This window comes from Empidonax traillii, unplaced genomic scaffold (assembly GCF_003031625.1).
Source record: "Empidonax traillii isolate 1590-97213 ecotype Southwest subspecies unplaced genomic scaffold, ASM303162v1 scaffold90:size2128546, whole genome shotgun sequence".
Classification (NCBI taxonomy): Eukaryota; Metazoa; Chordata; class Aves; order Passeriformes; family Tyrannidae; genus Empidonax; species Empidonax traillii.
In genome coordinates this window covers 677,259-692,373 of record NW_020955283.1, presented here as the reverse complement: position 1 = coordinate 692,373, position 15,115 = coordinate 677,259, and the positions used below count along the sequence as shown (strand labels likewise).

General features: G+C 37.7%; 1 protein-coding gene across 12 annotated transcripts in view; it reads right to left on the bottom strand.

Moving 5' to 3' along the window:
* TCF12 (transcription factor 12) overlaps positions 1–15,115 on the bottom strand; it is a 162,768-nt gene that overhangs the window by 42,405 nt on the left and 105,248 nt on the right. For 11 of the 12 annotated variants that reach the window (XM_027881505.1, XM_027881508.1, XM_027881504.1 and 8 more), the window contains 2 exons: positions 12,837–12,972; positions 9,531–9,583 (listed from right to left, as the gene is read on the bottom strand). In XM_027881505.1, the coding sequence (XP_027737306.1) occupies positions 9,531–9,583; positions 12,837–12,972 (189 nt within the window). Of the gene's footprint in view, positions 1–1,820; positions 1,865–9,530; positions 9,584–12,836; positions 12,973–15,115 lie in introns of those variants that run through there. The other variant, XM_027881514.1, reaches the window with a different exon arrangement.

Sequence of the window (15,115 nt, the reverse complement as noted above, 5' to 3'; positions counted from 1 at the left end):
GCACCTCCATGCACCCAGGTCCAATTTTCAAATTAGTTGTATTAGAGATGAAGAGCATGTTCAAAGCCCATCTCAAATAATAACCATTACCCACCTGTATACAAGCAATTGGAAAAATGTTAAAAAAGAGAGCAGAAAAACCTGACTTGACTGTGTAGCACTGGGAGGGGTCATCTCTGCATACAGCGGCCCTATGCTTGCACACAGCAATTGGAACAAAAATATATAGGTAATATTAACTACTAATATTTACTAACACTATTAACATTTATCAGTAGAAGCAAATCATTGACCTTGTTCATCGTCACATGGGTAAGACCAAAGCAACAATATGATCAATAGAACTAAGTAACACCACTGCAAACGTCTGTGTGTAGACAAACTGGTCCCTCTGTAATGAGTCACTAAATGAATTTGCTCCTGAGTTACTTCCCCACAAATCAAAAGGATAACAATTGCATTTTACCGAAAAGGAAATTATTTGTCCTACCCTCAGTTACATCACCGGGAATAAAATCTTAGTGTACAGTACTTGAAATCTATCACTGTATCTGGTCTACACGTTCTGTACGAAAACATTGTTTCTCACAGGGCATTTGCTACATCAATTCACCTTACAGGACCAGATTATAATTCCATCCAGCATATCCAACTTTAACGCACAGAAGTTTACTTTCACCAGGATAGGTAAAAAAATGAACATAAAATGGAAGAATTTGAAAGACTGCTCAAAAAAAAGTGATGTTGTTACCAGTAACTGTGTTTCCAGATAACTGTTCTAAAAGCTCATGAAGTCCAAAGCAAGTTTTTGTTTTGTGGTCACAATTTTTCTAATCCTCATCTAAGCCAAGGAACAGCTGCTCCAAAATTTGTTTTCTTAAGAGAATCATGTTACAGTGAAATGAATCATGGCTGGATCAGCGATACTGTACAGGCTACAGTTGTTTACTCCATTTTTCCTTGGTGACAAGTCAAGGGTTAATCTTATGACTCAGCCTGACAAAACAAGTCAGCTGGAGACAGGGCCAATTTTTTAAACTTGATTTCAGACAGACATGCCGTCAGCAGAGGAGCATTGAACTGACATGCACTTTGTAGCCCGAATTGTTTCCACTCATGACCCTGTACCGTGTGTCAAAAACAATAAACTGCCTGTTCCTAAAGTATGTAAAGAGATTATGAAAGCTGATGCAGAGTGAAATACTGACCTAAAAATAAACCAAGCTACCTGTAAGAGAATATTTTCAAAGATGATTTTAACACTAAGAGATTTTGTGAATGAACCACATGTTCTCCCTGAAAACAAACTTATGTGAAATACACTGTTGTTCAACTTGTCAGAGCCACAAAGCAAACACACAATAGAACATATGCAATTCATCATTTGAATTTATAAAAAAATAAACATAATTTCTCAGATCACTGAATGTTATACCATATGAAAGACAGTTATGTAACTGTCACACCAGATGAGAGCCATCCTCCAGTCAAACATATTTCACAAAAATGATACATAGAAAGGCTTTAGAAAGGTTAATGTTTTTTATCACAGTTTTATTATTTTAAATGGGTCTATTCTAACACAACAAGCATCAATTTTTTTTAAATTATGTGCAACTAGAAATTAAAGCTCCTTTTCGACCAACAAAAGCAACTGGGATGTGTAAACCCAAGTATCAAGTATCTCCTTGAGGAGAATTGGCTTCAATCTCGTTGAAAGAAACCCAGTAATGTGGTGAGAGCCCAAGCCTGCTTTTGATGGATAAACTAGCTCTTTTGTCCTTACCAATCTCCATTAATTTCTTAGGGCTTAGGCTAACCTTCTACCTTTGGGAATAAGGCAACTGCCCTAGAAGTCTCTCCTCCTCACACTGTCCAAGGTTGGGACTTAATTATCAGTTTCAGCCACACTTGACAGAGGCACAGAAGTTTCACAAGTGATTAAGTTCTTATCAGTTCTAAGAAAACTGAAACCTGCATAGAAGAGACAGACCCCAACTGATAGAAAACAACCTGTTGCTGACTCAAGTATACAAAGTCATTTTGAGCTGCTTGTCTAGCACCAATCCAGAGAAAAAAAAACCAACAATTTTAACACATCTTAGGTCTCTCAATATAACTTATTTTAAAGCCAAATATTTATGATGACTAATAATAGCACAGTCAGAGTTAAGGCCTTTGCTGAAGGATGCACTGAACATGATGTGGCTGTTGGAATAGAAAAGATTTCAAGCCTTAAGAAACAGGCTGTTTTCAGGGGAAAACACAATGCTTATTACACTGTCCTCTATGTAATTCATCAGTTAAGTAAAAGTTTATTTTAAAATCCTGGAAGGATATCCTTCTGTGTTAACCAACCACTGAGCAGCTGTTCAGCAGAGACAGAGCAGACAAACTGCATGGAAGGCAATTTAAAATAACCCAGTGGGCTAAATTTGATAGGCAACCCCCTCTCCCAATATCCAAAGGAAGATGTATTAAGCAAATTAATTTACTCATCTATGCAAGAGCAAAAATAGTTTGGTGGTTTTCCTTTTTAAAGGGCTTGTCTTTAACTGCATATTTAACATCCATGTTACTATAATCAGAGAAAAAGGAACAGTCTGAAGGGACAGAATATGGACAGCAAATACTAATGAAATTGATATTAATTGCTATCCACTACTTTTACCTAGCTATATTACAGGGTTGGGGGATGATTGTTGGAGTTTTTATTGTTGGTTGGGGCTCTTCTTTTGCTGCAAAAACACCAGTTACCTATGGCAGGTATGGATAAAAAGTAATTGCTATTTTTAATTGGAAACTATAGCTAGGACCTTTCTGTTTCAATAGTTTTGCAAATAATATTGAATTAATTCAATGTTAAAATTGAATTTATCCAATGTTATAGGAGATATTTAACTTATTATATAAATATTTTCCTAGAATAGAAAGAATGAGGAAAAGAGTGATGTATATCACATTCTTCAGAATCAAACACAAAATAATTTATCAGAGGAAGTTTTACAACTTGTTCCAAAGTCTCTCAGATACAAATTTGATAGGCTATTGCTCAAATTCAGAAAGTTCTATAAATTCGCTGAAAATACGAAGTCTTATGGTTTGAAAGTTTGATATGAAGGCCTTAACTACCCATATCTGCATTTAAAAGTAAACAAACATGTTTACTATCCCGAGGCAATAAATTATTCTATCAGAAGCCAGATAATCATCACCCCAAACTGTGTTAAAAACCTACCCAACCTAAAAACTTGTACAGACCTTATAAGGATTTTTAAAATTAATTAGCAAGGCTGTTACCGAAACTCGCAGAAAAAGCACGTGAATTACAGATCTCCTCACATCAACGCAACGTGGCCACGAAAATTTACGCGAACAATTGAGAAGCGCCTGCGGGGTCCCTCTGCCGGCCCAGCCCCAGCCCCAGCCCCAGCCCCAGCCCCGGGAGTTGGGATTTCCCGTCCCCATTCCGTGTTTTCCGCGGGCCCTGCAGTTGTGCCGTCGGCCTGCAGGGGGCCCCAGCGGCACAACGAGCGCCCGGCCCGGCACCCCCCCCCCCTCCATTGGCTCGGGAATTCGGTGTCGGAGCAGCCCGGAGAGACTGCGAGGCAAAACGCGGGCAGGGAGCCGTGCCTCGGCTGGATCTGCTCGCATCGCTCCCTCTCCGCTGTGCTCCAGCTTGCTGCTTGGCAGAATTGCTTTGCAAATGAAGCCCAGAGCTATCCAAAGCCCAACGGGCAATCCTTGTCATCCACAGTGAGGAATCTGCAGTTACCTTATAGAAAGAAAAATACACTAGCAAACTAATCCTAGCTAGCCCTGCAAACGGAATGAAATCCCATAACTAACTCTCCAACACTGAACAACTTGATTGCTTTATAAGTCCTGACGTCACATGAAACTCTGAGGCACTAAAATAGGACGTAATTTAATTCAATTATTTATCTTTTTTGCGTAAAGACACATCTACATCTGAAATTTCATTCAAAGACCACGCAGTGCTTTCATTTCAGTACCGTGCTGTTGAAAAAGCATTAGTTTTGTGTTTGCATTGCCCACTGTGACTGATGGCCAGCTCCCAGGCAGACACCTGCCCCGACTCGGGCTGAGAAAGCAACTGAAGGGAAACCACTCACTCCAACAGCACATCAGTCCAGCAACACAACGTTCCTCACTGCTTTCCTAGCTGTCTTCAGGGATTAGAAACTCTTCCCACCAAAGCCACAAGTATCATCAAGCAAAAGATATTAAGAAATAGTTTTCCAAAAAGCTTGTATCCTTATCTATCATTATAAAACACCACACTAATTTGTGGCAAGGCACACATTCGCCTTCCAGGTAAAGCAGAAGTTGCAGAAATTCCATATAACTTCTGTCTAAATTACAAGACCTTCAATTCAGTCATGTTTGGGTTTTTTTTAAGATAACTTTTTCTAACTATGCACAAATTTAAGGTTCTTCTATCAAATCTACACTCTAAGAGCATCTAATGCACTCATTTTGATATGTTGTGAAAACTTTTAAAAAAATTATCTCCAGTAAATCCAAAGAGAAAATTAATTTGCCATATGTATACATACATATATGTATGTATATGCAGGATTTTCATTGAGATCTCTCAACTAAGCAACCTCAAAATAGTTCCCCACAGTCAGACGACAGGACAGTTTGCAAAAATTATCTGATTGCAATTTTTAAGAAAGCTGTTAAGAGAGGGTTACTCTAGCACCTTCACCCTAATTCAGTGAGAGCTCAATCTGAGCTCTCACAGCAGGACTTTGCAATGGACTGCTTAGTTGTTTAATGACAGCTAAATGTTCTCATGGAGCAAAGAGCAGGTGGGATGCTATAATCTGAGGCTAATGTGGTTTTCAGATAGATTTCAAATAAAGGCCACGTTGAAAAAAACACCCTATAATAACCTAACCAGAAAACCAGATCTTTTTCTTAATAAACATAAAATCTCAAACACTTTGACTTAGTTTGTAACATAATTTAGGGGTTGGATGTTTTACATGTTTGCATTTTTTTTTAGGGTCACAGACGAATATGGTGCTTAAAAAGCAATATAGAGCAAGCCCCTAAAAACCTTAACCCTTTAATCAAGTGACCAAAGAACAAACAAAAAGGAGAGGTGGAAGACTGAGGCATGATGAAAAAATTGCAAGTTCTGTGTTGCATTATCCATAAGGATTTATTTACTCTCTTTTGTTATTTAAAATTGCCTTCTAACACACAGCACAGCATCAGAGGCAAGGGTCAGGCAAGTTACTGCTGTCTTTGAGAGCTTTAGACACTAAAGACAAGTGACAGTTGAATGTATCACTTGACTGCACAAGGCAATTCAGAACAGATCTGAGCAGACTAAATGCTGCTTTTTACATTTGGGCACCATTTGTGGACAGTGGGAAAAAATCTTACCAAAAAAGTCTCACTAGAAAGTCAGTTAAGCACATCATCAGTCAGTTCAACATCACACAAAGTATCGACCCAGGACGCTCCAAAGGTTTTAGTCGGAGCCAGAGACTTCATTAAAAAGTATTCCAAGGATGTTGCTTTACACCAGGCCACTTCAATACACATTGAAATTGCTGATATTGAGAATGACTCTCTAAAGAAAGTCTACTCCATTAATGAATATCATATTATTTTAAATATAATCTAGGCATTGATCTCTCAAAAACTGTGTTCCACGTGATAATTAAGAAGATACTTCCCACTCCACCATTTCAAATAATCTCCTTTTACCCTTTGGGAGGAGTAGAGGAAGGAGAGAGCACAGAAGGGAGTAACATCTATTATTTTTCTTCTGGTACCATTGGTATCTTCATGTGACATGTCTTAAAATATCTCCAGAAGCTCAGTCTTAAAAGACTACCAGGAAACTAAAAAGCAAAGTGCCTGAAGTGGGAGGTAGTTCTATGCATGCAAACCAAGTTCGCTGTATCTTTGCATCATTAAATGCAATAAATTAGCACCCACAGACTGATATATGGGTGATATATGAGGAACCCCTATAATCAAACTACAAATTGTCTTAAATGTATTGAAAAATATAAAATATAATGAGTTTGACTTTAGAAAGAGATCACTGGTATCAGAAAATATTAATTTGACAATCTCCTATTAAATAAGTGCAATCTAAAGGTTAATGTTAACTGATCATCTCAGGTACCATGAAAAGTCTGAAATACTTGAAATATTTATTAGAAATGGCACAACACTGAAAACAAGCAGACATTTGTGCCTGTGTGTCACAACTCATCTCCTGTAACAAAAAATCAACAGATATGATGTATTTCAGGTTATTTCTCTGATATGAGACTAATTAAATGGCAAAAGAATGATGATAGATATTTACACTATTCTTTTAAAATTATGACCTCATGAGAGCCACTGATCATGGTACTAATAATTAGTCTGAAATATTTTCTGACTCCGCATGTAAATAGTACATTTCTGCTCACAGCCCATCCATTTTTGGGTGGCAATCCCTGGGCATTTTTGAGTGAGCCTTGTCTGTCTCCTCCCTCTGCAGACAGAGCAGCTCTTCAGAACCCTGGACACTCTGCTCTTCCTGCCCCAGCCCCGTTACACCTGCTTTCAAGTCACACGATGTTATTGGTGTCTGCTTAGTTCACGTAACTCCTACAATCAGAAAAATTCTCAGAAATATAACAGTTTTGAATCTCTGAAGACCATGTAACTCACTGCTATAATATAAACAGCATATCATAATCTTGCTGTTCTCTCAGACCTGGCTTGAAAAAAAAAAAAATAAACCACTGATTTCTTAGTTCCCATCCTCCCCACAAGGCTTTAAATTTAGTAGTTGTAGTTCAAACAAAACTGCTTGCATGTCAACATTCAAAATGTTTTGGGCAGTGAGTCACCACTTAGCAACTTACAACACAAAAACTTAAAAATGCATTTGCCTGGTACACGTAATTTTTACAGTAAAAGGACAAGTTTGGAATGAGTTGCATTCCAGAAAGTATCTAAACAATTCACCAGCGCTTTTCTCTGTATCTCTTTTTCCTTTGGGCCCTGATAAGAATATATGTAAAAAGATAAACTTCAAAACAAGTAATTTCAGAAAGTACCACACAAAACCAAGAGAAAAAAGAAACAAACTAGAGGAAGGGTTGTTTGTTTTTTAAAAAACCATTATTTCTTAAAAGATTGTTATTAAATTACAGTTATCTAGGAAATTAAATTACTGCTGAGTATCCGTTGACATGGTAGCCCTACACTAACAAACACACTGCAGAAACTAGTATTTCAGAAACTGAAAAATTAAAAAATACAGATTTGTATAATAAAATTAACATCTTTCCTTTGACTTTTCATATTATAATTAAACTACTGTGCACTATCTACTAGCTAAAGCAACTTTTGTCTTTCCCACAAAACATTCTGATTTCCTTCCAACATATATTTAAAATAACGACTACACTCACATAATTATCTACTCAATTTAAATATCTTATGTGCTCAGTGGTATTTAGTTTTGTGTCATCTTCCAAACACGTAGCATCTCATAATTTTTTTTTTGGGGGGTGGGGGTAACGTCATTTCGCTTCCAGGCTCTATTCAGCAGTGAAACACAGAGAAACGGTGCCTAAAACCTGCAGCATCGCAATCATTGATTATTCACAGTAACTGCACTTAATTGCACCGATTGGAACAATGTTAATACAAATAAAATCTCTCTGCATTTTATTGTCTCCACTCTTACAGAAGAATTAAATGAAAAGCATTTGAAAAATGCTGTTTGTTAAAATTAAAACCTTGTAAGAGAAATGAGAGAAATCTTTCATTCTCCAAAATGATCTCTTTACCTGGGTGATGCTACTAAATATTAAACATGTAGTGTAAGCTTTATTACTGCCTAGAATTACAGTAATAAATTACATGAAAATTGCACTGCTATGTGTTTTAGCTTCTCTGACATTTTAAATACATTTTTGTTAATCTAGCAGAAATCATCTGCTAGACTGTAAAGCCACCCTACATAACACGCAACTGTTAAAATGTAAATTGCCAAACTATTTTTAGCTGCTGCTGAAGGGGAAAAAAAAATGGGGAAAAAAAAAAAAAAAAAAAAAAGGAAGGGGGGGAAAAGAAGAATATTCCTGGCCTCGGGAATAATGATTTGAGGCATTGTGTTCATTTTGTTTATCAAGCAGCTATTCAGCCTCTAGTGGGGCCCAAGTGCTTATGCAAGCAAAAGCTTTTAAGAGTGCCTGCAGCTGCAATCCTGGCTTCCAGGTAGGCTGCAGGTTCAGAGCACAGCTGCCCCAGGCTATCTATACTATCTCAGCTCCATCTGGAAGTATGGCTAATATAGGATTTCAGATCCCAGTTTCTGTCTGTACCATCGGGAGCAGGGGAAGGAGAAGGGAAAGAGGGAGGAGAGAACAGTGGAGATGCAGGGACCAGGAGACACCATCCGTACTTCAGGCTCAATACAAAATAAAAAGATCAGCCCCATTTTGCTCCACTATATTAGGGTTGCCTGTGCAGTGTGTTCTATTCAGCCTATCCGGCTTTGAGTTATGACTCATCCAAGTGCACCTGCGCCCATGTGTTAAGTACTGCCAAATAAAAGCCCAACATCCATTTACACAACAAAGAGATGTATCCCGCAAGGCAGCGGAGCTTCCCCCTCCCCTCCTGTTTGTTCTGAGCAGGGGAAAAAATAATTCTGTCCTTCACTTCACTGGGGATTTTTCACTTCACGTGGATTTTTAAATGCAGATTCATTTATAAACAATTTTCTTCCTTTTAAGAATAAAGCATATTTAATACCACAAAACACCCCTATAGCATTAGATTATCACAGCCATTAATGATTTTTTCCACCAAAACCCTTCCAACCTTTTTTATCAAAGCCCTTTATTCTCGAAGGATAAATTTTCAAGCAAAGAGGGATCAACAAACTAGTTGCTTGAAAGCTTTCCTGATGCTAGGCTGAAGTTAGGAAAGGCTTAATGAAGGCTTTAAAATCCACCAGGGCTTCACAATGAACATCTGACTCGGTGATTTATGCATATTAATAACCTCAGTCCTACTGAGGCAAGCTGAGCTGTACATGTCCTCCGAATCTTAATGTCTTCAGCTCCACTGGGATTATTACAAATGTAAATTTCTAAGATTCTCAGCTATTAATCTCTGTCTGTCCTCCTGTTCAGCAACATAATGACTAATTAAACATCAAAAGACCTGTACAGGAGATCTTCTTTGACAGCTCCTGGCCCAGCTCTCTTCCCAAGAGAGGAATTCAAATGACAGGGACAAGTGGGTAGGAGCATATGAGCGAGCTACAAATCACTGCTATGAAATCTAAAAATTCCACATCAAATGTGTATTTAGTCCTGCAGAACCACTCCCAATTACCCAGCCTAGCTGTTCATGTCCAGCACACAGCCTTCCTGGAGCTGAACTTAAGGCATCTGTTTGTATGGCAGGTAGAGAGAGCCCAGTTTGAGCCCATTTTTTTTACTATAAGTAAAAAATGGAGTACTTACAGAAGAAGGCAAACCAGGGGGCACCTTTCTTACTTTCTTTGTCTGTAGAGGATCTGTACATAGAAAAATAAGGTTTCATCAGGTATTTACATTAGAGGTGAATAAGTATAAATAGCTACACAGTACAGTTTTTTCTTTCCATGATGAACTTATTTTCCAACTTCAGACTTTTTTTCTTCTCTGTCAGTGAGATTTGTCTTTCACATCAATACAAATATAACACGATATACCAATGTTCTTCTCTAAAATAAAGCTTTGCTGAATAGTTACTTTCAATTCTTTCCATAAGGAAAGCAGTTATTCCTGATCACCTTATACACTGGCTAAGAAACAAATACAGTTTTGAGATATACAGTGAGGAAAATGAGAGCGACTAGCAAGAGAAATGTTTTCTTTTCTACACTTCATAGTAAAGACAGAACCATCAAAAAGGAATTTCACACATTGAAGTATGACAAACTCTAAAAATACTAACATTACATAAATTTAATGGCTTTTAGACTATACCAAGGTTGTAAATAATCATGAAATATAATGATATAACTACTTTCTTTAAGTAGTAAAGGCAACGCAACTCAAATTTGCATGTAATAGTAAAGTTGGAGGCACAAGAGCTGCTTCCTTCTCCCAACAGCTCCTGTAACCCCACAAAAGTACCCAGTGTGATGACCCAGCAATCTCACTGCCTAAATCAAGAACCAGAACCAGTTTAATCAGCTGCTAATAAAATCAATCTGAAAAGTAGGCTTGCAAATTAACTGAAGTTTTGGAGACAAGTATCTGGCAAGATTTCCAATTCTACAGTTGACTGATGGAGTCTTCAATTAAAATACAAAATTCCTGTTTTTCCATTTTCATCCAGAACATATGACAAGATAAAAGCGAGATAAGGTGAAATATCTGCTGGATATCTTACTTTGATCATTCCCTATAGAGCACACCCAAAAAAGAAAAGAAAAGCACTTTTGGAAGAGATATTCCCATTGCATTGAAAGTGTCACCTGGAGAGAACACTGGTTGGTTTCAATGCAATTTAGTATGGAATTTAATGAGAGCTTGTTATAATCCTGTCAGACAACTCCTTCTTGGGGACAAAATGGCCATAATTTGATTTTGTTTTAAATTCTCAGGCAGTAGGTTTGTAAAATTTAACTAGTCCATTAAAAATTAAAAAAAAAAAAAAATCTCATGTACTTTCTGAAGCCACTGGAAAAAAAGACCTGAGATAAAAGTTTGCTTCCTCTTCCTGACATTCCTGGAAAAACATTTCCATAAATTTGTAACCACCACCAGCCATATCTCAGTTTACAATGCCCAGATTCAACCGTGACAGAAGGAGGAATATCACACTGTCACCAGCTTGAACAGGTTTATACCCCTTCAGCTTCTCTTTTGAATTAAAAACCTAAATACTGCTACTCTGAAAACACCACACTTCATTTTGTTTAATATCTGGAACCTACCAAACTCATATAGTTTGCACAAAAACCTGAGTCACATAACCAAGTCTATGTTAGAAATCAGACAATATTTTTCAGGCCTGCCTTTACACCATGACCTTTCTGCATGTCATGAGCACTCTGTGCCCAGCACCCAAAGTCATGGCTAACTCAACCTCCTGTTACTCAAAACCATTGCAGGTCACTATTATAAGCAGTTTTTCACTAAAACTGATTCAACTTGGGCTAAAACATCATCAGTGTGTTAAAATCCAGCTCTTCTCTATTCAAGTTCAAACACCCTTTCAAGCAGTAAACAATTTCACTGAACTTTCCTAAGACAGACGTGAAGAACTGCTGTGTTTGTTCTCACATTCTGAGCAACATGAATCCTTACAACAATATTCATAAGGACAGACAACCCCAAGGTAAATGGGGGTTGACTTGACAGCAAGTTACACAGAAATGGCATTTTAAAATACATACATACACATATGTAATAGGAGAAGAGGAAATGGCCTCAAGTTGCCTTCCCAAAGGAAGGTTTAGATTCAGGGCAAGGAAAAATTTCTTCTTTGAAAGGGTTGTCAGGCCCTAGAACAGGCTGCCCAGGAAGGGGTGGAGTCCCCATCCCTGGAGGGATTTAAAAGACTCGTAGATGTGGCACCTGGGGACACGGTTAAACAGTGGGCTGGGCAGAGCTGGGTCAACGGCTGGAATCAATGGGCTTAGAGGTCTTTCATCATAAATAAAACCATTTCAAGCATGTTCAGGACTATTTTAGTGACCAAGAAGTTTGCAATTCTAGTTAATATTAAAGTTACTTTGAGAGGAAATTTGCATTTGATTAAAATCTTATTTGGGGTAAAGTATGGTTGGAGTTACATGGTTCCAACAAGCAAGATTTTTATTATGGAATAGAAGCGTTAAACAGAATGAGGGGCATTAAAAACTCAAACATATAACTAGAGAAATCCTAGTGATATATCATACTAGGACTGAAATATATGGCAACTAGAAAATAAGGTTATATAACTATATAACCAGATATATAACTATATAACCAGAATATATAGTAAACTACAATATAAAGTTACAGTCTCTCTTTTTTACCAAATACACTTTTTTTTTAATTTGCACACCAATTATTTGCAATACTTACAGCAGAAACTACAGAACATCTGGCTTGTTCTTGATTCTCTGATTCAACAGAATTAGAGGGCTAAAAAATATTACCACTGTCTATGACCAAGTATGAAAATTCCATTCATCTCTAAGTATCCCCAGAATAAAATATTAATAGCTGTCATAGGATTATAACAATTTTTAAGCAAGTTCCTGCCTGCATATTTTGCAAGGTAGTTTGATTTTAGGATAAGCTACTAGTCTCCAATTGCTAAGATCTTTAAAGGCATGTTGAACCAATTACAATGAAGTATATATTGCTCTGAATAAAGTTACTTTTAGCATATAAAAGGATAATTGTTTCCCCTTTGTGTCCTTCCCCTACTAACTAATGGTAATGACCTCAAGGTCAGGCATTTCCAGGAGTTAATGATGGCACGGGTTAAGGGCACTCAGCTGGTCATCAGCTCCCATCCATCTGTCATTATTGCTTTTGCAATTAAGGGGTTTATTAGAGCTTCTTGTTTGTTTTGTAAGGCATACTGACCAGTGTTGAATCCAAGCTACTGTCTCAAAGAAAACATTGATAATTCCAGTTTTTCTCTTTGAGAACAGTTTGGTGTAATTTCAATTGCTCCACACAGAGCAATCTGTAGTACATCAAGTCAACTGTCAGAGACAATAACGAAGTCTGCAGAAAAGCATCAGGGACAGAAGTGTGAAACCTGTCTCTGTGACCCACCTAGAGCTGAGGACTCATGAAGTGGCCTTCGGCGCTGATTTGTGCCAGAAAATGGGTAGTAGGGTGTTCCAGGTTTTCCAGAGGATGACAGCTGACCTGGACTTCCAAGCCCCATGTCGGACCGAAGCAGACTAGACTACAAAAACATAGAGAGAAAAGTAAAATTAAGCTTTGTAACAACTCAGCTGTTGATATACCAGGCTAACAAATTACCCACACATACTGCCCTTGGCATTTATGGGAATTTACTGGTCTTTCAGTGAAGGTTTTAAAGTTAAAAAAAAAAGTAGACTTTTTTAAATTAGTGTTCAGAGTGTAATTCAGAAAGAAAGAGCAAGTTTGGCTGTGAGCCTCCAAAAAACCATAACCATTTCAGTTGAAAACATCCGAAAGAATCAATTCATATTTAAATTTTAAACAAAAACCATAATACTTTGTTTAGTTTGCAACGTAACACCTCTCCTATTACACAATATAAACATAATTGATAAAAACTGCTGAGAGTTTATAGTGTGACATTAGGTTTTAGCACATACTTAGAAATCTAGACTTATATTACATTCATAAAAACATGGAATAGAACTGTCCAAAAAATATCAAAAGCAGACAAAAGAGATAACAGAGTAGATTAATGAAGAGAACAGGAAAAATTATGATATTTTAAAAACTTGAAACTAACAATGAAGTTGATCTCTACCCCTTTTGTTTCCTTTTCAAGTAATATATACAAAAACATTCTAAACACTTAAAAATGCACTCTATGTATTGCTTAACTTGACATTATTTGGATTTCCTCTGTGAAACTGAAATGAATGTTGGTGATTTAGGAGAACACAGTTTTTCCACAGTTGATGCTATGCTGAGCATTGTTTTAGTCTGAAAATCCTGACTTGGAGTGAAACCCACAGAACTGTTTGTATAAAAACCATTTGTACCAGGTGGCCAAAATGTGTTCCCTGCACTTCACCCTGGCAGCTGAATCCAGCTTTCCTCCTGGAGCAGCACCCACTCTGCACTGCACACACCTAAAGACACTTTGTAATGTTTGCCAAACCAGACAGTGCTGGATCACCACGGACCCAGCAGCTTTCAGAGGGCAAGAGATCTGATTTCTTCGTACGTGGTCATTCCACAGTGCAGTGTTCCCATCACAACCTTTGTGATGGGCCGAGCAGGGCTGTGGGACGGCAGGACAACAGGGATGTTCTGCTTACACTCATCTGCACCGACATTTCATTGTCAGGGGATGCCAAGACACAAACTCTTGACTGGAATAACTTTTATCAGCCAAAAGCCACCCTAGTTAAAGTTTCTCCTTCAGTCCCACTGCTCCCAAGCCATCATTCCTCCTCCCTGCTCCCAAGGATGAGCCCTCGGGTTCCCAGGGCTGTCACCCAAGTCCCCTTTGGGCTGGATTATGGCAGGAACTGCTCCAGTGCCGTTCGCTGTCCAGAGCTACAGCAGCCCACTGGAACAGGGGCACAGGCCATTGCTCCTGCTCTCCTCACCTTTCCCTCTGAGGCCTAATTCCCTAATTCAGAAACAAATGTACTTTTTGGATTACATTCTAGCCTTCAAGCTGGCTCTTTCGGTGTGATGACATGTGAAAGGTGAGACTAACTCAGCTCTCAGTAAGGTACTAAAACCCTTCTACCTTGCAATGCAGTGGGATTAACAGAAAAATCCAGAGTTCATACAGAGTTACAAAATACATATATGAAATAAGCACTTTTCCAGATAAATGGTTTTGCATCATATCGCTACTGAAATGTCTTTTACTTGTTTGATGATTAATTTGAGCATGAAGAATCTTATACTCTAATTAAATAGTGGGATGTGAAAGAGTCACCCCACTACAAACTAAAGGAGGGCCCAACAGTGTTAACTCTTTCATACAAAAGTTAGAAGACCAAAGTTAATTATTAATAATGTTAAAGAAATATCTTCCTCTCAGCTCAATTTTTTTCACTGTTATTCTTACAATAAAACAGTCTTTGAATCAGAATTGTTAATGTAAAACTCATTCTGAAATGAGATACTCTGATAGGGAGTGACAAAAGTATACAGCAAACATATGAAAGGAGAAATCTGCTTGCAGTCTGTTTCAAGATTTGCTAATTTTACCTTTGTCAAATAAGATTTTATTGTTTTGCAGAAAACATTATGAACACCAGAATATGTGGCTTACCCCTATAAATCTGAATTTAGCAAAGATATTATTCTAAAACATTTATTACCATCCTAGTGGTAAACACTGTGCAGGAATGTTTTGTGGAGAG